The 24,965-nt window shown below is 38.9% G+C and overlaps 1 protein-coding gene across 1 annotated transcript in view; it reads left to right on the top strand.

The window, feature by feature from the left end:
• The window catches only part of il11ra (interleukin 11 receptor, alpha), a 41,745-nt gene extending 17,429 nt beyond the window's left edge, over positions 1–24,316 (top strand). The window contains exons 2-12 of the mRNA XM_053644764.1: positions 5,608–5,704; positions 6,764–6,830; positions 7,150–7,322; positions 7,974–8,088; positions 10,419–10,585; positions 10,862–11,031; positions 12,946–13,090; positions 14,300–14,389; positions 15,543–15,642; positions 17,817–17,896; positions 18,487–24,316. Of these exons, the coding sequence (XP_053500739.1) occupies positions 5,608–5,704; positions 6,764–6,830; positions 7,150–7,322; positions 7,974–8,088; positions 10,419–10,585; positions 10,862–11,031; positions 12,946–13,090; positions 14,300–14,389; positions 15,543–15,642; positions 17,817–17,895 (1,203 nt within the window). The 3' untranslated portion in view covers position 17,896; positions 18,487–24,316. The remainder of the gene's footprint in view (positions 1–5,607; positions 5,705–6,763; positions 6,831–7,149; positions 7,323–7,973; positions 8,089–10,418; positions 10,586–10,861; positions 11,032–12,945; positions 13,091–14,299; positions 14,390–15,542; positions 15,643–17,816; positions 17,897–18,486) is intronic.
• The last annotated feature ends 649 nt before the right edge of the window (positions 24,317–24,965 follow it).

Below are 24,965 nucleotides of genomic sequence, written 5' to 3'. Positions count from 1 at the left end.
ATGGAGAGGCCCATTCCCATGTTTTGGTGCCTGGGAAACTATTTATTTAAGAAGTATTAGATAACAACTTATGGAGAAACCCAAAATACAGTAGGCTGAAATATTGTGTTTTCAGGACATTGATACAACGTACAGAGCAATACTGGGGCTGATGGGAGGTGGAGCGCAAACGTTTGTGCCCACTCAGGACAAAATTAAGAAGACAAAGACATTGTGCCTAATGACTAATGAGACTTTGCGTGTTAGGTATCACACACGTTCCTTTAAGAGGTCGACCGATTGATCCGTTTTGCAGATTAATTGGCCCTGATAATTGATTGCTGGAACTACCAGTTGTCAGCAAAAATCCACACCAGTAGTTGTTCCCGGTTGCGTCCATCGCGTGAGCAGCTGAGAACGGTCCGCTGTCATTATACAGTACGAGAGCGGCCTCTAGAGGTGAAATAAAAACCGTCAGTGACTAATTTTGTTGTTATTTGAAGTGTTTTTTATTCATTTTGGACGGCTCTGTTTTGATTTGTTATTTGGAGTGTTACTTCTTGGTTCAGTTTGAATGTTTATCTTTTTATTTACTTTAATATTTATTAATAGTTAATATATATTAATATTTATATATTTCATTTAAAGAAGTACAGTACATTTTCATGGTCCAGTCAGTTCTGTTTTTTTTCCTAATAAATTTGTTTTTCGTCCTGTATCAGTTTTAAAATCTATAGGTTGATTAATATGTTATCGGCAGGTACTGCCCAACTTGGGTATCGCGATCAGTAAAAGCCACCTCTAGTTTCTTTATCACAGTTACCAAAGATTGTCAAATAGTGTATCTAAAGATGTAAGTCATAAAAAAAAAGTTTCAAACGAACACCATTTTCTAAATGTGATTTAAATCTTCTCTAATTACTTGTACCCGTCTTTCACCTTTAAAATTTCCTCCAAACACTTGAGCAGCTTTTTTTTTTCCTTAATTTTTTATTTTTTTATTTTTTATTTTTTAATTCTGTCAGTTAAAATATCTACCACTATTCTTTCTGACATGTCTGGTCAAAACAAAATAGTTGGCAAATCTTCGCTGATTTCTTCTTGACATACCTCCAGGTCACAGACTAAAGAGGGGAAAAACTGAATAAATGAGAGGAGAAATATAACAAGTGTAAATACTTCCAGACAGGTGCACTGCATGATATGATTATGTAATTAAATAAATTCTGAACAGACCTGGTTGACCTTGAATTTGGATAAAGATGGCAAGAGGGAAAGATCTAAGTGAATGGATTTGAAAGAGAGAGCAGGAACTTCAGGCACAAAGACTGCTCAACTTGCTGTGTTAGAGCAGCAACCGTGACTAAAGTGACATTTGCCTTCATATTTATGGGAAAGTCTGTAAATATGGTGGAAATTGTGGCTGACAACGGACATTCAGTGATCGTGACGGTCGTGTGTTAGTGCGATATGTAAGGAAAACAGAAAAGCTGCTGTTCATGTGCCTGAGAATGTCAGTGCAGGATATGATACAGAACAGACACTTTGTTGATGTTTTTTTTTGTTGTAGCTATCAGATGTCATACAATAACTGTCTTCTACTTTTGCTGTCATGTTTTTAGCAGAATACCGCCACGTTCCATATGAGCTCTTTTTTTTCTTCTTCTTTTTTTTTCTTTTCATGGAGGATGGGGTGGTCATTTGAACTTGAGTGTACATAGGATCACATGAAGTGTAAATAGAGTAACGTATAAGAGAAAAGATCCTCTTTTACAACTACAATGTACTATAGACTAAATTCAGAGTTCTCAGTAACTCAAAGACTTGCCGTTATTAAAGTACATTAGTGGTTTAAATCGAGTCATGCCTGTGGTTAATGCTTCAACTCGATCAGTTTCACTGAAATAATAAGATTGGGTGTCTCCAGAGTTTCTGTTCAATGCTGAGCTCGGGTTACTGTCCGTGTGCAGTTTCACACGGACAGTAATGTATACATTATATATGTGTGTGTGTGTGTATATATACATATATATATATATATATATATATATGTGTGTGTATATATATATATATATATATATATATATATATATATATATATATATATATATATATATATATATATATATATATATATATGTATGTATATATATATATATGTGTGTGTGTGAGTGTGCACGTGTGTGTGTACATGTTGCCCTGCGATGAACTGGTGTCCCATCCAGGGTGTATGCTCCCACCTTTCTCCAGACCATTTACCGTATTCTCCCACCTTGTACCCAGTGTTCCCAGGATATGCTCCAGATCCATCACAACCTTGTCTGGATAAAGCTGCCGCCACCACCACCACCACTACTACTACCTCCACCACCACTTTTATTTATTATTATTATTATTATTATTATTATTATTAAATGGTAAATGGTCTGCATCCATTCACACACACACACCAATGGTAGCAGAGCTGCCACGCAAGGTGCTAACTTGCCATCAGGAGCAACTTGGGGTTCAGTGTCTTGCCCAAGGACACTTTGGCATGTGGAGTCATGTGGGCCGGGAATCGAACTGCCAACCCTACCATTAGTGGACAACCCGCTCTACCACCTGAGCCAAAGCCGCCTAATAATAATAATAATAATAATAATAATAATAATAATAATCACCAGTACTACTACTACTACCACCACTACTACTACTTCTGCTGCTGCTGCATGTTCACAGCGTGTTTTTGCATGATGATATTCTGCTTCCTGGACCATTACAACATAACAAAGTGCTTTCTTGTAAGTAGCTTTAATTTGAGAGATGAAATCCAGCCGTACATTTTAATCTGGACCAAAAATTGAAGATATTATTCCTGTCCAACTGCCTAGTAATTTATGAGTGAGATTGAAGTTGATGGCCACAAAATCACTAAATCATCCATCTCTCTCACTTGGCCTGGCTCATGCTGTCTGCTAATCTTGGCAACGGAGCATTGTGGATGGAAAGTAAAACGACACGCATAAGGCTGGCATGGCTGATCTGGTAAACAAGTACGTCTAGAAAGTAAATAAGTGAATAAAGGCAGTCATGATATGCAGCAAATTGTTTACACAGGCTAAAACTGATTTAAATCACATTTTCTAATGCTCTCTAATCAGGAACACTGCGCACTGTTTGGCCTTCTCACGGTGTTGAGGACGGATATGTCTCTGGATGATTCCCTTGCGCCGCTATCAAAATCGCAGGCAACGGACGTCACAGTTTCCACTGTTTAACTTAGCACTGTTTACACATTTACAGTACATCCTGTAACACATGGCACATTTTGTTTTTGTTTTTTTCTTCTTCTTCTTTTTTTTTTTTTTTATTAATTTGATGCTCTATATGGCGTACAATGATTGAGTTTACTTGGCTGCATGCGTTCGGAGCTGCTGCTGCTGCTGTTGTTATTTTCTCTCTATGATCAGATAAATTCAAACAAATCATGGACACCAGTGTTTTACTCTTTCTCTCTGGTCTTTACATTACAGAGTTTTTAATTCTTCATGTCACAGCCTCTTACTCTCATTTGTGTGCCCAAAGCTATTCGAATGGGGCCATCTAAGCCACTCAATATGTTTAAGGAACCATTTGCAGACAGACATTTTCACTTAGGGGTGTACTCACTTTTGTTGCCAGCGGTTTAGACATTAATGGCTGTGTGTTGAGTTATTTTGAGGGGACAGCAAATTTACACTGTTACACAAGCTGTACACTCACTACTTTACATTGTAGCAAAGTGTTATTTCTTCAGTGTTGTCACATGAAAAGATATAATCAAATATTTACAAAAATGCGAGGGGTGTACTCACTTTTGTGAGATACTGTATGTGGTAAAAACAAAGCAGTGGATATATTCAGTTCCATTTAACTTGTGCTGTGCTAAGCTTTAAAAGCTGAGGAGAAGCACAGATGCAAGTCTTATCTGTTGTTCAGTGATAAGACTATTTTTACACAACAGATAAGCCACCAGACCGGGTTAAGCTGAACCAGTGACATCGGGCCTTTAATGTAGCTACACATATGCCATACGGCAAATTAATGTCATGACAGGTTTGTAGACTAATGAGTTCTTCGATTGTAAAAGAGGTGATGAGTGGTAGAACGTCATGTGTAAAGTCAAGCTTTTTTTCAGTCTGATTTACTTAGGATATATGTAAGAAATGCAGTGGAAATTACAGATGGCTGTTTTACAAAACAAAATCGTTAGATTTGATGATTTTTATTTATTTATTTATTTTTATTTTTTGGGGGGGGGGCTGGTTTTTGTAAGTTTCTTGTGCAGTTTAATAATTTTTATTAAGCAATATTTCACCAAATTGCTTTTTATTAAGTCACATAGAATACCATGTTACCATGTAAAAAAAAAAAAAGCTTATGTTAAAATACTATTGCTACTGCTTTAGCTCCTCCTTTTCTTCTTCTTTTACTACTACTACTAGTAGTATTAGTATTGCTACTGCTACTACTACTACTATTAGTCCTACTACCACTATTACTGCTGATACTACTACTATTAATATACTTCTACCGTTACTACTCCAACTAATACTACCACAACTATTACGATCAGTACTACCATTAGTACTATTACTGCTACTACTACTACTATTACTTCTAATACTACTTCTGTTAGTAGTACTGCTGTTACTTTAACTAATAGTACTTGTATTACTGTAACTACTACTATTACCATAGCTACTATTACTACTCCTACTCCTACTATTACTACTCCTACTATTACTGTTACTACTACTTGAGAATGTAGTGGCACCCATTCTCACTTCACTACTTAAGAATTAGCATGCCTTTTAACCTGAGGAGAAAACCTGTATTTCTGATTAAATTACTGCTACTATTATTCCTAGTAGCACTGCTGCGATTACTACCGCTTATATTGCTACAACACTTAAGAATGTAACGGCATGTGGTGTGACTTCACTACTTAAGAATTAGCATGGCTTTTAGCCTGAGGGAGTGATTGACCTTGGCCTTCCTGCAGTCAATGCAGTGCTAGTTTCCTCACAAAGAATTGCCCAGAGTCTCATTTCTTACTTTATCTGCTTAAGCAACATGAAGCAATCTATACAGAATAAAGTTGAGTAAAGAGAAGCCAAATCTGCAACGTGAAAACTTATAGCCTTAATCTTTTGAATGACCTGAACCGGTTCGTTGTTTTTCTTTGATTTTCCTTAGTAGAGATGTGAAACGCTCTAAAGAAATATCTCCGAGGTCTGCTCAGTGTGGAGCTGTGGCTCTCTTGACCCTGTAACTGTGAGCTGCTTTGCTTCCCTTGTCAAATACGCAACGGAGCATTGTTTATTCTCCGTGAGGCTTTTATAGAGAAAGGACAGGATAAGTACACACATCTGGTACGGATGTCATGTTTGCGTTGTCCCAGAGGCCTCCTGTTCATAATTATTGTTCCTGTTGCTTTGATGGTTGCCAAGCAGGTAGAGTCTCCTCCATACCTCAGCCTGTGCCGATGTCAGACCTAATAAGGAACCTGGTGCTGGATTGCCAGCTGTTAACTGGACCTGCGTGTACTTTGACAAGTCTTATCAACTACGTTTGTGCTTGTTTTTTTTTTTTTTTTTTTTTTAGATGCCCGGCTTAGTGTCATGCCCCGGTGGTCTAATAGTGATTGGGATACTCGTTCTATCCTGCGTCCACGTCAACTCTGAGATCTTGAGCAATGAAGGTAAGAACCGCTGGACGCTGTGAGTAAATGCCTCGTTCTTGACGGAAAAATGTTGTTTAGAGTTTTCTGAGTTTGCTTATGTTAAGCACCTGCATCTCCTCTAAATAAATCTTCATAGTAACTTCTGCCAGAGCATAACCATGTCTCTAGCTTTTGATCAAACTCAAAGAACTGATATCAGCCAAGACAAGTATTAAAAAAAAAAAAAAAAATTTTAGCCCAAACCTGAGGCCCAGTTATGTCGTATTTTGCGCAAACAATACGCATCTGTTGTAAGAAATCAAGCTGAGAGCAATTCCCCATGCATCATTTATGGCTCATACAAAGATTTCAAGCTCTCTGTGTGTGTGTGTGTGTGTGTGTGTGTGTGTGTGTGGCAGTATTCCTTCTGGCCCAATGAGGAGAAATGTGAGAAATGTGGTGGGCCTTTAAATGATATACTTCTGCCAATATTCCCTGAAAGCAGACATTGAGCATGACCGTTTCTGGAATACAGTTAGACCCAGGGTGTTGGAGGCCAGCCACCCCTCAGTGCATATGTGCGTATTTGCCTCTTTGTCCAGCACTTGGCACTAAATGCCTGTTATTCCATCCCTGATATAAATTTTGTGGGCTGAAAGGGCAGTAAAGGAGGGTAACATAAACAGTCTGAGTCTCTTCCAGAGTGGAGTTACAGTCTTGCTGACCGTACGATCGTCGATTTGCTCATTTAGGGCAAGGAGGTTGCCATTACAAACGGCATACTTTTCACATTATCTGATCCACATGGGTAATACTGTACCATAAGATCAAATCCAAGGAAAACGAATGCGTTTTATTCTCCGTGTTCTTCATCGGTAAAAGCTATCTGTTTAGATTGAACATGGTGTGTATTTTGATAATTGTATGTTCTTGTAGTTCAACAGTAAAACGGACAGAAGTAACTTCAAAGCACATTTATTTCCCGAAACCGTTTGCTCATATTCACTTCGCTGTGCTAATCTAGAATACGTCAAATCTGATTGTGATAATGCTACATGTACAGCCCAGTTTCAGCCTCTGTCGTGTATTCTTGTGTAGTTTCAGATGTACAGTTTGGCACTCTGGGCTCCACCGTGACGCTGACCTGCAGAGGCTCTCACCAAGGGTACGTTCCCATCTATCACACTGTGTAGCTGCTACGTGACACAGCTGAGCCAAGTCTTCCAGTAAACACTGATAACTTCATGCTTCACACCCTGCTAGCTAAACACACAGGCCAATTTGCCGTAGTCCAATCACACTGAATCCCTTCACACTGACTCCCCAGACTCTGAAATTGGCTGCAGTAGGCTACCGCTTGGACCAAATCGATATTCTCAGTCAATACCTGTAATATCCATGGGAATACTGCGGGTTGTGCTAATTTGGCCGCTATGGGCCAGGATAAGTGAAGCGATTGAGGGATTGATTGTAAGTTTTGGCAGGTCTGCGGTGGTATGGACACACAATGGGAGCTTAGTGCGGACGAGGCAGACTCACCCCGGCTGGGACGGCTCTCTGACGCTCACCAACACCACACGCAGCATGGAGGGTAACTACAGCTGCCACGAGCCGAGAGGAGGAGCCCTACTGCAGAGCATCACACTGCGTCTGGGCTGTGAGTGAACACTGCACTTCACTAAACTCATTTTGGAGCAACTTGTCCAGTTTCTTATAAAAATGTATAAAATGTATAAAACAGTGTACAGAGTTGATTGTAGATTTTAAGCCACTATTGATTTGATTTCATTTCACTTTTCATTTCATTATTACTGGAAGCATAGACTCTTACAGTTTAGTTTTCACACTTTCTATTTGCATGTCTTTTGTTTTTTTTTGTTTGTTTGGTTGGGGTTTTTTTGTTTGTTTTAAAGTACTGTACATTTATACAGCTCTTTGTTTTTCCCCCCATAACATGTTGAACATAACATTGTTCAACATTAGGCTATATTGGTGGCTATAGTTTAATAGTCAGGAAATTTATTGGTGAAAAAGGAAGCACTTCAGCAATGTCCTGCTCAAACTGTGGGCCGATGCCCCTGGAGACAGTAAGTGTGTGGTGGTGAAACTCAAAACACTTCCTGTCACAGGAAATCACTGCACAACACAGCACTCCCGCTTCCTGTTAGGAAGGGCGAGATCAAGTTGAGGGTTTCAACCTGTGCCCTGTTCCCAAGAATTTACCAAGAAATCTGCCTGCTGTGATGACACTGTGGACGGTGTGTTTCGCACGTGTTTGATTGCCTGGTTGCTTGCTTGTGTCTTGCAGATGCCCCTGAATATCTGAGTGTTTCCTGTAAACTGCCAAGTCACTTCAAAATGCTGTGCACGTGGACACAAAGAGTTAGGACACACTTACCCACCAAGTACATCTCCTCATACAGGTGGGGTCACGTGACAAAACCGTGTCACTCATCACACTGGTTAGAGCAAGACTATACAGAAATGAGTGCTGTCAAACAGTGACTATATCAGAGTACAAGACATAATCCATGCTGAAGTGAAATGAACATGCTCTCAAAGGTGCCACGATTAACGCTAATCTGATGTACATCTCTTTGATTAATCTGTTTATCACCCTCCTACCTTCATCCATGCAATCATTGTGAGACACGTATATGCCTTATTGTTTTAGAATAAGCATTAATATTAACTTGGGCCATATTTACTTCAAAACATGCTAATTAGAGCGATTTTAGCTACGATATGTGCTATACAATATGCGCCACGGTGTAGCTAGCTGTGGTCAATTCAGCATGTGTTCTGTTAAGAGTGAACACAGGGAAATTGTGTGAAGGTAAATAAACGTGAACACACTGATAAATTCTTCCATATCTGGGGACCCAGTGTTGTTCGGCTCTTCGAACGGCCTGCGTGTGCTTTTACTTCAGCTGTTGGGTTTTAATGGAAATGATTAATGAAATGTGTTTGGAAAACATTTGGAAATGATTTTAATTCATTCATGATGTGTCTTGGTAAAGTGTCTGCAAAATGGTTTTCAAACATCAGTATGCATTTGAAATCTTCCCCTTTTACTCCCCTGACGTTTAACTCCCCGTGTTGTTTATTGTGCCAAAAATAACGCTAGGGATTAAACATGGCCTGCAGTTGTAAAATCACAACGCACACAAGGTGTCCGCTTAAAATGTCTTAAGTTCCTTAATGTCAAAATAAGGCAATAAAATGTCTTAAATTCACATTTCAAAGGTCTTAAAAATGCAACCGAACCGACACCGTAAAGCAGGTTTAGATGTTATTTTGGCTCGTTGCTGTTTGAGATGGTAAAGCCGTGTCACCGTGTTGCACTCAGTGTGCGTGCGTGCGTGTGTGTGTGTGGGGCTCGGTCCACAGTAACTGCCGCTCCACACCAACTTCATCTCTGCCTGTGCTGTGGGTTTGAGTCGCTTTTAACGTGGATTTAGACACAACACGCGCCAGATGCACTTTGGTTTTACGTTAGAGTAATCTGAAACATTTTTGTGGGCAGAGGTTTACAGCATTTCACCTGGTTGGTAATGAGAAGTGAATTGTTGAAAACTGTTGCCAGCTAAAAGCAGGTCTTCCTGTGGTTTTCCGCCAAAATAAAAGCCACAAGGTCTGACGCATAAAAGGGAATTAAGTCAGAAATATATAACTATTGTTATATATATATTTATATTTATATATTTTTTTTCTTCTTCTTCTTTCCAAAAATGGATGTCCATTTATAGCCCTACTTGTTACATTACCCTGGCATTAAATTACAAAAAAACACTCGTAAACACTGCTGCGAGGGGGTTTCTAATACCGCTGCTGAGGGAGCGATGATAAAGTCGACATCTTTTTCTCTTCTGATTGCCGTAATCCATCTCCCCATTTTTTTTTTTTCCCCTCTCTTAGAAAGTCATGTGAAGGAAATACTGGATTTTTCTTTTTTCTTTCACTGTTCGAGCAAATGTTAATGCTAAAAGGATATTTGCTCTGGTCTCCCATATCCCTCTATAGACGTTTACCCTGTTATAGTTTACTTCAACCCAGAAATAGATGTATATGTATGAACACAATCTGTTATAGCTGATGTATCGTGTAGCATGATTGACATGACGTGCAGGTCTTACATGTTCTTGGGGAAATGTCTTGAGTATGGTATTAAAAAGTATTACATTTGAAGTGCTGATACCTGCAGATACCCTGCACAACATTTTACACTTTTTAAAAATGTATGTGTTTATTTATATATTTATGGTTTGTTGGGATTTTTTTTTTTTTAAAGAAGAAAAATCCCTGAATGCATATGCAATAAAGAACAGTACTAATCAAGCCCATTGATTATTATACAGTGGTGCTTGAAAATTTGTGAACCATTTAGGATTTTCTTTATATCTGCATAAAAATGACCTAAAACATCATCCGATTTTCCTAAAGTCCTAAAAGTAGACAAAGAGAACTCAATTAAACAAATGAGAGCAAAATATTATACTTTATACTTTATTATACTTTATACTTTATGTGCTTTATATTACTTTCAAGCACCACTGTAGATGTTAAAAGCTCCATGAGCCGATTAAGACATTTGTCTTTTTTTCCTTTTTATTTTCTGACCTGTTGAATCACACTTCAGTGTCCATGTATAACTTAATTCATGCACGTGTGTGCCACGCACTTTTGAATAAACCTGAACTCGATGTATGGTAGGTAAGTGATGTAGTTTTGCACTCTCTCTTCTCTCTCTCAGTGTGGATAACAGCAGGCCGGAGCCCTGTGAACAAGAGCTGATGGATGTGAACGAGTGCACCATCAGCAACCCTGTGTTCTGGGGCAGCAAACACCTAGTGAACATCACGGAAGTGAATCCACTCGGCTCCAAATCCACCATCGCTTATGTGGACGTCAACAAAAATTGTAAGCAACATAGCAGGAAACTTAACGGACATTATTTAACACACAAGTTAACTTCAACATACCAGCATTAATGTTGCACTGCAAGTAACATTTAACAATTTATTTTTAAAATATAACAAACGAAATAATCAACACTTGCATTGACCAATGTTCGTACCATCCGTGTGTAAAATTAAGCTTTAAATTGATCAATATGAACTTGAATTTTGTGATTATGTGGCAAAATTCAGAACTGTGTGTGTGTGTGTGTGTGTGTGTGTGTGTGTGTGTGTGTAGTAAAGCCTGATGCTCCTGAGGATCTGATCTGCAAGCAAGTGGATACCGAGCCCACGCAGCTGGTTGTACAGTGGAAACCGCCCGCCTCGTGGCCCTCAGATGTGTCCAACGCCTTTCCGCTGAAGTTCGAGCTGCAGTACAGACCTGTCGGCTCCAGATTCTGGTCCAAGGTGAGATTTTAAATGGCGACTCATCATCCACTTTTCCATCATCATAAATTAACCCTGAAACAAAGAAATATACTCGTCATTAAAACAATTTCAGCAGAGATAACAATAGTGAGATTAGAGAACGCTAAAGCAATATATAAAGTATACGATACAGTGTATTTTATTGTACGAGATAACAATTAAGTACCAAGGTGCAGTATAATATCTTCTCACACATGCTTGGAGTAGAAGAACGAAGGCAAAAAGGGAAGGAAGGAGTAAAGGGAAACTGATTAAAAGTCATCCTTATAGAAGCGGTTCAGAACATTTGCAAATGGGTCACGTACATTTACATTTAGCACTTAGGAAGAAATTTTAAAAAACACTAAAAGTGACCGTCCCGCTAATTCCACATGAAACTATAATACTGTACGTGACCCATTTGCAAATGTTCTGAAGCTGTTAGACTGTTCGTTTATTGCATGACAATAGACAGTGAATTGTGAAAAAGGCAGTGAATTGTGGCAGCACCTCTCCTCTCACACTTTATCACACTGTGACCTGTGTAGCGTCCTCCAACACCTCTCCTCTTACTTATTCAGGTTCCACTGACATCCCAGAGCTTCTGATCCTCTCTCTCTCTCTCCTCTCTCTCTCTCTCTTCTCTCTCTTTCTCTCTCCTATCTCTCTTCTCTCTCCTCTCTCTCTCCCTCTCCTCTTTCTCTCTCTCCCTCTCTCCTCTTTCTCTCTCTCCCTCTCTCTCACCCTCTTTCCTCTTTCTCTCTCTCCTTTCTCCCTCTCTCCTCTCTCTCCTCTTTCTCTCTCTTAGACAGCTTGACCTGTCAGTTGCACACCAGATCGTCTTGCATTTCTCTGAAACCTGAACGTGTTCTGAAACTGATTATAAGCTTTTTTCTTTCTCAGCAGTAATGGGTCTGGTCTTTGTGTAGGTCGACATGAAGCATAGTCATGAGAATATTGCTGAGAGTGTGGGGGGAGAGTGTTTGGGGCTTGATGTCAAGGTGAACTATAATCGATGTTCATTTACTGCCACTGTAAGCATTTAATTAGCAAATAAATATTGGCCCCAACAGTTTTTTTTTTTTTTTTTTTTTTTTTTTTTTTTTTTAACAAACGTTTTTTTTTTAAACGTTTGTATTCGAAAAGCAGCACTCGCTCTGTCCGTGGGTGTTGTAGTAGGTTTAAATAGAAGCTAAATAAATGTACTCATTAAACCTTAAATTCCACACACAAGCATTGCTTGTAGGTGAATACAGCTTTGAATGATTTAAACCAGTTTTTTTTTATGTCTCTTTTTTCTTGCTTTAATGATATTAAATACATACACCTTATGAATTAGAGTTTAACCCTCCTATTATGTTGGAGGGAAAAAAGTTACAGCCATTACATTTGTCTGAGACAAGCCATAAGAAGAAATATTTGCATACAAGGTCATGACCCTATTCGAGGAAAAGTCTAAACATTTCAAAGAGAGATTAACCAGTATTTCAGACATCTCAAATGTGGAAATGGGTCAAACTGACATAATATAATAGCAGGGTTAAATGTGGAGGATGAGAAGCACATTCTTGTGCCCCTGATTTGAAGCATTTTATTTTGAGCAGATGGACCTCAGTCCTTGCCGTATGGAATCAGGAAATGGGTTCTGGGTCAATACTGAAATCTTATCATGCGAGCAGTTCCTTGATTTATAGCAGTTTGAGCACAGTAGGGTATCACTCGCCAAACTCACACAGTATTTGAGCGAGGAACGCACAAAATTTAAATGGCTTTTTTTTTTATGGATAAACAGACGACTGATTGAGTTATAATACGTGCGTGAACAGTACGAAATATAATCCAATGTATTACGCATTTATTAGTGTGCTTTCTTATATCTGAGTATGTAAAAGGTGGGGGCTGTTTTGTGTCCAGGTGGAGACAGAGGACACGAGTATGGTGATCATGGACGCCCTGATGGGTCACTTGCACCACATCAGAGTACGAGCCCAGGACGCTTTTATTAACCACAGCCAGTGGAGTGAGTGGAGTCAGGTGGTGCAGGCCCAGCCCTGGAGTGGTGAGCCATACACACATGCACAGAGCTACTGAAGAGATAATGAAACTCTCACACACAGAGAGAGAGACTGAGACACAGACAAAAACATTCACATACCGAGACACACACAGAGACAAAGACTAAAACACACAGACATGTATACACTGATCAAGAAACGCACACAGACACATGGACAGATAAACATTGGCTAAGACACAGAGACACGGACACAAGGATGGACGCGTAGAGATGTGCCGAAATGTATACACAAACATAGAGACATAGAAACAGAGACAAGTGTTAAGACTGTGTTAAGACAGACATAAACATAGAGACTGACACACAGACAGATACCCAAAATCCAAAACACAGATAGAGACACAGACCAATAGAGACATGCAGATATAGACACACACACACACACACACACACAGATGGAGACGTAGAAACAGAGAGATGAAGATGGACATAAACACACACCGACAGACAGACAGATGCACACCGAGAGATGAACATACTGACACACAGAAAAACACACAGATGGACATGTGTGCACACACACACACATTGACAGAAGACCTAATGTCTCACCTAATGTAATGTTTGTTACTCAGTAAACCAGCACTGACTGACACTGACACATACTCAGACAAAGTCAGCGTGCAGTTGCGGTGTGCCTCCACTACACATAACCGCTGTTTTTACCAACACTGTCCTCCTTTATTTTTACATGGTGCCCTCTTTTGGTAGATTTCCTAAGTTTCATTATGATACGCGAGTATTTCTCACATTTCAAAGCATTTGAATGTTGTTTATAACTCCTGCTGCTCCTGACTGAGGCATGATTCACGTTAGTTAGGCATTGCTGCAAATGAAGTGGTTTTGTGGTTAAAATAAAAATGACCAATATGCACAGGCTTTTCTGGAAACATTGTAAAGCTTTTTCTAATTAGTAATAACTACATTTAAAACCCAGGCCAGTATGTAAAGTACAATGGGAATAAAACATTGCTGATTTGGGAGGCGAATCCGGTTCATGTGCATCGTCTGAGAACATGTATCACGTTACATCATGTGATTAACTCCTAGGACTGACAAGTTCAAAACCTCTGTACAGATAAACGTACAGCTCATAGAAACAAGTGTCCATATTACAAATACTGCACTATACATCTATTATTATTATTATTATTATTAATATTATTATTTGCCTCCTCTTTTCCATTTCAGACCTTTCCACGATACCGGAAACCACCACAGATTTTTTCGAGCCAATCTTCCCTTCCACATTTCCAGTGAAGGCAACAGAGAAGTCTCTAGGTACATTATTGCCATTTTTATCACAAGAATTACAGAGATCGTTTCAGAGAAAAGCTGAAATACATACTCACTACTTTTTCTTCTCTGGGCTGAGCTCTTTTTTCTTTTTTCTTTTTTTTTTTTCCATCCATGAAAGCTTTGAGGATTTGGCAGTAGAAGAGAGCACAAGTCAAGCTCAGCTCGAACATGCGTTGTTAGATGTCTTTGAGATCTCATCCAGATGCTTTTTTAGTTTTTATCCAGATGTGTCTGGCCTTTGGTGTTTTGGAGGCTGGGTTTCCTCTACTCTTACTCATATCGTGCACCAATCACAACACAGATCAGCCTTCATAAAGCAGGCCATGTGGCAGGCGCCACCATGACTCACTCAGCCTTAACGAGCTAATCGTTTCCAGATTTCAAATGTTCTCATTCAGCTAGCGTACACAGCAGAGTACACAGAGTTACCAGAGACCGCCCCAATCAGAATGAAACTTTTCAGATGCTTTTTTTTTTCTGTAACAGCAGCTCTGACAGCAGTGCCAGTTGTAAATCGAATCAAGGTTTGTACTAATGTGTTCATTCTAATATGTTACCGTTTCTATAATAACTCGTAACTTGTATGACAGACGCTCTACATAAACATACAACATGTGCTGTTAATTAACAAAGAAAACACATCATTATTAATTTAGTGAAGCTTTCTGTAATTAAACATTCTGTAAGGACTTTCCAGCACTTTCCACGTTCTCAGGAACATCACAATCTGTGTTTTCTTGGTCTTAATAACTGCAATGCGGATCAAAATGAAGCTGGGGAACTATTTATCCCCGCTGTGAGATAAGTGATAACAGGAATGAACTTGTTCCACGGCATTAAATGTAACTATAAACTGATATAAAAGTATGATGCCATTCTTTAGTTAATAGTAACTGTAACCGTTGGTAAATTGCTGTGGTATAAGAAGAATACAACACTTCGGTGCTTTTATTGGAAACTTCTGGTGGTCATTGCTTATTTTCCCACAGCACCATGCCACCATGTTTTATTCCTTAATGTTAACTTTTAAGTGGAAATAAACAAGATAAACAATTTTGTTTATTTTAATTAATATGCTGTATTCGATGCCTAACGATGGATGATATTAATCTTCTTTGGTCACTGTGTTTCTCAGATCCATCGTTTGATGAAAATGGACGTCAGGTCTTGATCGCCCTTGGCCTACTGGCAGCAGTAATGGTGGTGGTGGTGTTTACGATCACAGTCCTACTATGGTGAGTGCTGGCTTTAATCGCTTAAGTACGCTGGTTCATATGGAATAGGAGGCTGTATGGGAACTTGAAGAAACTATCAGTGTAATTTGAACCGATCGAGCTGGTACGCACATACAAATTAGACATCAGTAAACATATTAATAACTTCATTTTTAGGGCAATTTGTGTATTTGCCTGGAAAAAACAAACAAACAAACAAAAAAACATTTCTTGTAATGAGTGCTGTGTATCAAAACAAATCTGGATGATGTTTCTCAGTATGTAGACATGTGGGTGTTTGTCAGCTGGTGGACGTAAATGGCTAAAAGCCAGTGGCTTTTTCTGTGGGAGAAGGAGTGTGTCTGTTAAAGCTCTGCAGCTTTCACCGAGCTAGCTGGCACATTTTATTTTGGCACAAAAAACTAGAACTGTAGTTTTTCCATCCTTCGTGGGTCCAGTAGCAGAGGTTATACAATAGTTGTGTTGCGGTTTGTAGCTAATGAAAGCTGATTCTGTACGGACGTATTGGTAGATTAGGGGCGGAGCTAGCCGTGCAGTTCTTTGCTGATTGGTTCTACCTCACGTCATGTTTTGTGCCATCAAAAACAACACTATACTATTTTTTTTTTTAACCTGCACAAATCTGTACCAGTATTACTAATGCTACGAAAACGTAACAAGAAAGAACAAAACTATACATTCATTCATTCACTCATCTTCAGTAAGCACTTTATCCTGCTCAGGGCCGCAGTGGGTCTGGAGCGTATTCATGATGGGATTCTAGTCAGGGCACCATGTACACACACATTCACACACTCATTCACATTTAGGGGCAATTTAGATTTAGCCAATCCCAACTACCAGCATGTTTTCGAGAGGTGGGAGGAAACTGGAGAACCCCGAGGAAATCCACATGGACACAAGGAGAACATGAAAAACTGTGCACAGACTTGAGCTCAGGAATGAACCAGGGGACTCTTGAGCTGCGCCTCTGTGTCACAAACAAAAACATTTACATTAGGTGTTTAGTGTTCTAATAACATCCTTACAATATTACTTTTGACCTGACTGTGACCTTACGATGGAAAATGAACTAGAATTTCTATTGTTTCCTGCTGGGGCCAGTTTTATTTATTTTTTTATCTATTTATTTATTTTATATAATGTTCTTATTGAAAGACTTGACATTAGCCACTTAGGTTAAATAACTTGCTAGTGTGCTGTATTTGATTTTTTCTCTGGAAGTTTATTAAAGGCTCAAGCAGCACTGCAGTATGTTTTGTTTTATGAACTAGAGAACAAGCCTCTCGCCTACTACATTTATACATTTTTCTTTATTCCTATTTAACAACTAAAATCCTAATAAATCAGCACAATACTTTCCCACTAACTAGCGGTCACAATATTTATATCCAAATATTATGCTTGGAAAGACACACAAACCTCAACATATCACCTACTGCGTTGTAATTGGTTTTAAAAGTGAAACTGCATGTCCGTAAAAATATACACAGTACTGTGCAAAAGTTTTAGGCACCCTAAAGTACAAACGTTGTTATAGATTTCTTATTTTATGACTACTACATCGAGTCAGTACAAAAAAATTTTTAGATTCCCAAACGTTAGTTTTCTAGCACAAACTTAAATGTTACAGAAAAATGTTTGCGTGTCAGTAAAGAAAGCAGTATATTAAGTGGTAAGAGACACTTTTCAGACAAAAAACACAATGAAGGCTGCTGGGTTTCGCTGCAAAAATAGGAACAAAGTCAAAGCCTCCAGAAGAACCGTGACTGGTTCTGCAAGATGCTCAATAAAACTTGCAGCTCATTTCCTTATAAAACTGCACACATTGTACTGGAGACTACTATTTTTATTTTATTTTTTATCACACTAGATATTGACTTTGTTGCGTTTACTGCTCTTTATGGTATTTTAAAATGTAGAAACATTTAAGTTCATTATTTTGAAGGCATCTTTGCTCTACAGCATTTCTTTGCATGTGCCTCAAACGTTTGCACAGTACTGTGTATACTGTAACGTATACCACTATCATCCAAACATGTAGCTCCATCACTCATCCCTGCTTTAATCGGTGAGTATAATGATTAACAACTTAAAAAGCAAAACAGGCCATTCGTTAGAAATCCTCTCTTTCCATTTTCCTAAACGCTAAATAGATTTGTTTTTCTTTGCAGTGTGAGGAACAGGAGGCGGGGCAACATGACAAAACAGGAACTTACCTCAATGGTGAAGATGAAGTCCTTGCTAATCTAAAGTGAGTTGCATGAGCTCTTCATCTCTTCATCTCAGAAAGTTTACAGAGTGCTGTGTGTCTTTCTGTCCGCATGTATTTATTTAGTTTTTCGTCCTCAGAATGACAGGATGGTGTCAAACATATTCACAGTCAATTGGTCCCTCACAAAAACAGTTGTATTTTTTTGTTGTTGTTGTTGTTGTTGTTGTTGTTGTTTTTAAATGATTTGAAAATCAAATCATTTAAATAGAGTAGAAATGTTTCCTTCTGGTTACTGAGGTTAAGGTCGGGGTAGTCATCATGTCGATGGAAGATAGAAAAGTGTGTGCGTATGCATGCACATACACACTTCTGCATTCCTGAGGCTCTCCCATGTATCATCAATGCTAGTGCACACCTTTTTACCATAACGGACACACCTTTGACTAAGTACATTTTACGAGCATAGCTGCAGCTCCATATTTGCTTCCATACACTCCAGAAGGTCTGCGTAATTTTCTAATAATTTATGCGTTAATATTGCCATCTGTAATTGCTGTCATGCACTTAAACAATAATGAATCTCTCCTAATTACAATCGTCCAATCTGTTTCTGCTTTTCTTCTCTGCAGGTTTTCAGGTTGGCCTCGTCTTTTTCAGCCCTCATAGGGCTTCATCATAGGGAGTCACGGCCACTGCCACTGCAGCGCTGATAGACACACTACAATACCCACAGTTTCACTTTCTTCCTGTCGCTGCTTGGGGAATTGGCTCCTTTCAGTGGAGTTCTGAGTCCCATAAACTGTGAACCCTTCCAATGTAGCACAACAGAAAACAGATACTGGCTTTCATTGTTTGACGTGCAAAGCAAATTTTGCCAGCTTTGGACCATGAACACCAGCACATTTTAAACTCGGTGTGCCAGCACTTATCCATCGCTTCAGCTTTTCCATGCAGACTCGTGCCATTTGGCTGCAGTGACACTTGGAACGCTGTGAAGAAAGAGGAAAAAAATAAAACAGGCATGGCTGTTAACCAGTCATGGGCCATGTTTTGGGCATTAAGAATAAAGTTGGCATTCTCTACATTTCAATGCAAGGGACAGAGCTCCCGAACCTGAACCTAGCTGCTACATGCGGACAAGAGACGTTTTGCAGCCCGAGGAAAGCTGAGCATTTCGAGGAGTTTGTATCCTGTTCACATTGAGATGAAGATTTCCGCGCCACATAATTTCTTCAGCCTTTTAAAGTCTCATCATTTAAAAACAAGGTCGAAGCATCTGCAAATAATCTCGGGCTTGATTTGAACCCAAAGTTGCCTTTGAAATATACTGACTTCAGCAGTAAAAAAAAAAAATAAATATATATATATATATATATATATATATATATATATATATCTTTTAGTGTTGTAGGCAGGGCCAATAATAACCATCCTCTAGACCTCTACGACAGTAAGTTGGCATCCTACGGACCACACAAAAATATTGGGCTCCGAATCGATGTGGTTAATTGCTTTTACTTACCTCAATTAGAAATGCTTTGGGAAACGTGAAAAATGAATTTTCACTGAGCGTTGAAACAGAAAGTGAACAAAACTACTTGGCCTTGTATTAACACACCCACTCAGGACATTACCACAGCCAGAGCAGAGCTAGCATCGAGCTTCTAGTGAGTGGACTGCACTGCACTGTACATTTCAGTGTGTTCACTCTATTATTCATTTCACTATTAACCATGGCAATCTATTAAGCTGGACATCTGCTGGTGGTTTGTATGGACACTGATTAGCATTTAATGTGCATAAACGTAAGGCAGCAGAATCAATTGCAGTGTATCTTTGCTACCCTGTGTTCATACTAACGAGTAACGAAGCAACAAGTGACATGACATGGAGCCATGATTCCAGCCTCGGTGTGTAGTCATTTAAATTTAGATTCAAATCTAGTTAATGCAAATTAGTTCTGATATGGTAAACTGACTGAATCCAAACGGCCGGTGCCAGTATGTTCAATGGAGCAGTTCTCTGGCTTTGGGTGTGCGTGTGCGTGCCCTCCTCACAAATTCACTTTCTATGTGCATTGACATTTGATTTAAGAGGATTTAGTGCAAAAATGTTTTTTTTTTAAAAAAAAACCTCTACCATAACAGGAGTCAGTCCTTCCAGGATTTTACAATTACAGAAATGAATGCAAAATCTAGGAGCCTCTATGATATTCGGAGGAGCTTGCAATTTTTAAAATTAGCATAGATTTTCCGCAGATTTGGGCCATCAGGACGTGCATTCAGCCAAATCCCTCTTCAAACATGAGAACAGCACAAAGGTCTCGTTTTCCAACAAACATCACTACACACGACCGTGCAAAACATCCATCCATCCATCTTCTATACCGCTTATCCGTTTCAGGGTCACGGGGAACCTGGAGCCTATCCCAGGGAGCATCGGGCACAAGGCGGGGTACAACCTGGACAGGGTGCCAATCCATCGCAGGGCACAATCACATACACATTCACACACCCATTCATACACTACGGACACTTTGGACATGCCAATCAGCCTACCATGCATGTCTTTGGACTGGGGGTGGAAACCGGAGTACCCGGAGGAAACCCCCACAGCACGGGGAGAACATGCAAACTCCGCCATGCAAAACAATTCTGTGCAATCGCAAGTTTGCCAATTCATGTGGTTTTCCCCACACAAAAAAAAACAAACATATGAGTAGCCTGGGTAGCTGGGATAAACAGAATTTGTGTCAGTTTTTTTTATTTTATTTCTAGTTGCCTGGTGGATGAGTAGTTTCAGTAACCAGAGAAAGAAAACCCCATGTCCATTTTCATTTGGTATGAACGCTTCAGAATCCCAATGCCTGCTGCGCTACACTCACCGGCCGAGGCGCGATCTGGTGGTGTTTACTAGATGGCTTAATTAGTGCAAACGGATGACGGGCAGTCTTTTGAGAACCGGGAACATGCAGCTATGTGAAAACGCTGACGAGACCGAGCTAAAAAAAAAAAACGTCAACACAACCCATACATTATGTAACATCTTGCAATTAACCACATCAATCACAATTAACCACATGAGCTGTCAGTGTGAGTGCACACTCGGTCTATTAATCCAATATCAGAAACACGGTTAAATATCCATCACACATTTAGTCCATTAGTTCAGTGTAAAATTCTGTGAGGATGCTTTCCAGTTTCCATTAACTAACACACACACACACACACGTCTACTACTTTGGCCTGAATCCTTTGTTAGCCTTAACATGGGTGCACTGGCTTTATTTGCACGGGATGACAAAACTTTCACAGCCGTTCCTGACTGGTTCTTTCCCTGCCAAGCCTTGTATTGAAATCTACTTTCAAGCTGATGCATATTCCTGATATTGATATTAAAGCTTATCTCTACAGTTTTATTAATATAGATTTATGTTAGGGTATATTATTATGCAAAAATCTCTATCAAATATATGTTTTTTTGGTTTGTTTTTTTTACCGTTCCCAGTGTCATAAAGCTTAAACAGTGCATGCGTGCTTTCTGTGTTGCTCCTTTTATGTGTATCCTTAACAAGCACAAACACACTTATAGTTTCCTCTGTACAGATTCAATATTTTGATGTATCAAATGAAATATTTTCTATGTAAAGTGTGTTTTATTTCCTATCAGGACTCTAGGCATTGTATTTAACACCCCCCAGTGTAAGGTTTTAGAAGTGACGCGCGTGCCGTGTCCTGGTTGGTTTGGAATGCACTCTAGTGAACTGTGTTGGCATTGTTGCTGGACATTTCTGTGGAAAGTTGTAAACACCATGATGCAGAGACAACACTGGATATGTCTAGGGCAGAGGTGGCTCAGTAGTTAGTTATTGATGGGAAAGTCGCGAGTTTCAGTTCCTGAGGTTTTTAGGAATACTCTAATTCTCCGTGACACTCTTCTGTTCTTCGTCCCATGACCTGGGAAGTGATCAGAGGGACAGATCTCATCAGCTCTGAGGATAGAGTAGACTCTCACAATGAGAATACACTCACTCATTTCTGTCTCAGTTGTAATTTGCTTTGGATAAAAGCCTCAGGGAAATGAGCAAATGTAAATACGTGGGTGCTTTCTATGGTTAAGCTTGTGCTATGGATTCTCTAGTGCTGTAAAAAGACTGACATGCAAAAAGGTTATATATATATATATATATATATATATATATATATATATATATATATATATATGTATGTATAAAAACAACTATGGATGTGCTGTTCTAGGAAAATAAAGTTGATTATTTTCCCATAACAGCATGGCGCAAAGTATTTATTCTTCTTATAACAGGATTTTTTCTTTTTAAAAAAAAGAAAATGACGCCTACATTTTAGCGATTTGTAGTTAAATTTAACGTTGAACGTCCATCAAAGAATCTGTTTTCTTATATATATATATATATATATATATATATATATATCTCTTTTCCCTCTCTTGAAGTTAATAAGATAAGAACAACGCAGCTTGTCATGTTACCAAATAACTAAAGCTTAATTCACTGTCCAAATGAAAGGTGTCTCCTTCACCACATAACCAATTATCATTTTTTTTTGGTTCAATAATGCTTTTTTTTATCCGTTTATTATAGGTTTAGATTATGTGTTGCATCCAACATACAAGTCCTTAAAGAAACATCATATTCGAGCGAGTGTGTTAACATAAACCTGAGATTTGAATTCCAGTCAGCACTACTGTCAGAGATGTAATTACAGAAAATTAACAAATACTCTTTCCTCGCATGTCCCAGCTTGTTTACAAGCCAGCCTCAGAGCACATGATCTAGCAGTTCTGGGATGTGAACTCGCATTATTCTGATCCGTAACTGCTGAGCCACCACTTCCTGTGAGGTAGAAAGAGAAGTTGTTGAGTGGGATGAATGAGAGGGTTGTTGGATATGTTAAAACCTCAACAACGGTGATACACGTGTGTCATAACGTTCTGACTGGAGTTCATTCGGCGTGTACCGGCACCTCGTTGTCTGCAGTCAGACGTGCTAGGCTTTAAATTCACACTTCATAAGCCATCATCCAGGATGGCTTGTGTAGCAAAACATCTGATCAAGAAGAGAGCGAGAGTGAAGCATGGAAAGGAAACAAGGACGTGCTCGTGCTTCGGATAAAAGCATCTGCCAAAATTCATGCATGCAAAATCTAGCGTGATATGATAGTACATCTCAAAACGATGGCGAGGAGCCACTTTTAACCTTCATCACTGCTCAGTGCTGTGGAATACTCAGAAGTAAACTTTATGCCTTGTTTAAACCTCATTACTGTACATATTATTTGTACCTCTACTTACAGGAATGTGGAGGGAATTCCTTTGTGTATGTGTGTGTGTGTGTGTGTCAGAGGCGTAGTGAAGGAATTCATTTCTAGGGGATGAAGAAATATTCTGAAGAAAATCACTGCGTTATAGGTGTGATTATATTTTGGGTGGATGTCAGACAGTAGTAGAAGCAAAGCTTTTCTTCGCATATCCCAGCATGTCAGGAAGCTGGGGTCAGAACGCAGGGTCAGCCATGATACAGCACCCCTGGAGCGGAGAGGGTTAAGGGCCTTGCTCAAGGGCCCAACAGTGGCAGCTTGGCAGTGCTGGGGCTTGAACCCCCGACCTTCCGATCAGTAACCCAGAGCCTTAACCGCCAAGCCACCACTGCCCCACTATAATGTTAATAAGATATAGGAAATAAAATACTTTAATGAATGCACCACTCAAAATTATTTAAATAGCATGCTAGAGAATGGAATATTATAATAATAATAATAATAATAATAATAATAATATCATCTTACCTTCTAACATCTTACCTAAAAACCGTCTGTAGTAAACTTCAAGATCATATATATATATATATATATATATATATATATGACTCCTAGATATGACTCTGGTGTGCATTCATTCTACAACAAAGTGCAAAAAAACCACGTCATGCTTCTGCACACACACACACGGCTGTTTCTCTGGAACAACAAGAATGCGACTTATCTCATTTTCCAAATGCGGATCAGGACAATGAAACTGCATGCCTGTTTTTACTTGATTTGAAGCGTGACTTTAGAGCTCCTTTTGGCGTCTCATGCTGTTTATGTAGGGTAGGTGGCGCTGTGCCAATCTAAAACTAAACAAACAAAAAAAATTAAGATTGATGTGAAACAGCATTTGATTATGACGACGTTGTGTCAAATTCATTCAGTTCGCATTCGACAGAAAGTATCTTTAGTGTCGTCAGCGTTAATGTTTTGTCTTGAATGGTTTCGTTTTGTGTAATGGCCTGATATAATATGATTTGTGTGATGATTAACTCTTTAAAAACAAAGATCATGAGAAATGTATGTATAGTATATTCTGCTTTTGTGTACAATATAAGCTGGTTTATTACTCTTCTGGTCATATTCTTGTGAAATAAAAAGTTATTTTATCACAGTTTGGTCCTCCTGTAATTGATGGTGTGATTTGTTTAAACACATCAGCAACACAATGTTGTAGATTAACATTGCAGAATTGTATGATATATGGTTTATACCACAATTTTCTATAACAGCAGGTCTGACCAGCTCCAGCTACACGGAAAATCACTCATTTATACGAATGCACGCACTTACAAATGATTTCTAACAACTCAATTACGTGGACTTGTACGGCAGCCTCATCATAAAAACTAATTTAAAATGTATAGTTGTTAATGTGGTGATGTTCGCTGTGAGGAGTTTTTTTTATTTAGCATTTTAGGAAGGAGTCTCCAGTGTCCAGTCTCCAGGATCTCTTGTAAAGCTGTAATTTTACTTCTTTTTAACATCAAAATTGGAAAGTCTTCAGGAGAGAGGACTTTGTGCTTCACTCTTCCTCAGGAACATAAACAGGGCACGACTGTTTATTTAAATTATTATTATTTTTTACATAAGATATAACCGGAACTAATACAACTTTAATTGTAAGTACACGGTGTCCCAAAAGTCTCCATACATAAAGGAAATTAATGTCTTCCAAAATTTTTCATACATAGTATATTTTATATGGTTTTTCAGATAGTCATTAAGAACACTTTTGAAAAAAGAAGAACGTGTTGAAATCA

This window comes from Ictalurus furcatus, chromosome 16, assembly GCF_023375685.1.
Source record: "Ictalurus furcatus strain D&B chromosome 16, Billie_1.0, whole genome shotgun sequence".
Lineage (NCBI taxonomy): Eukaryota > Metazoa > Chordata > Actinopteri > Siluriformes > Ictaluridae > Ictalurus > Ictalurus furcatus.
This window is presented reverse-complemented; position numbering and strand designations above follow the sequence as displayed.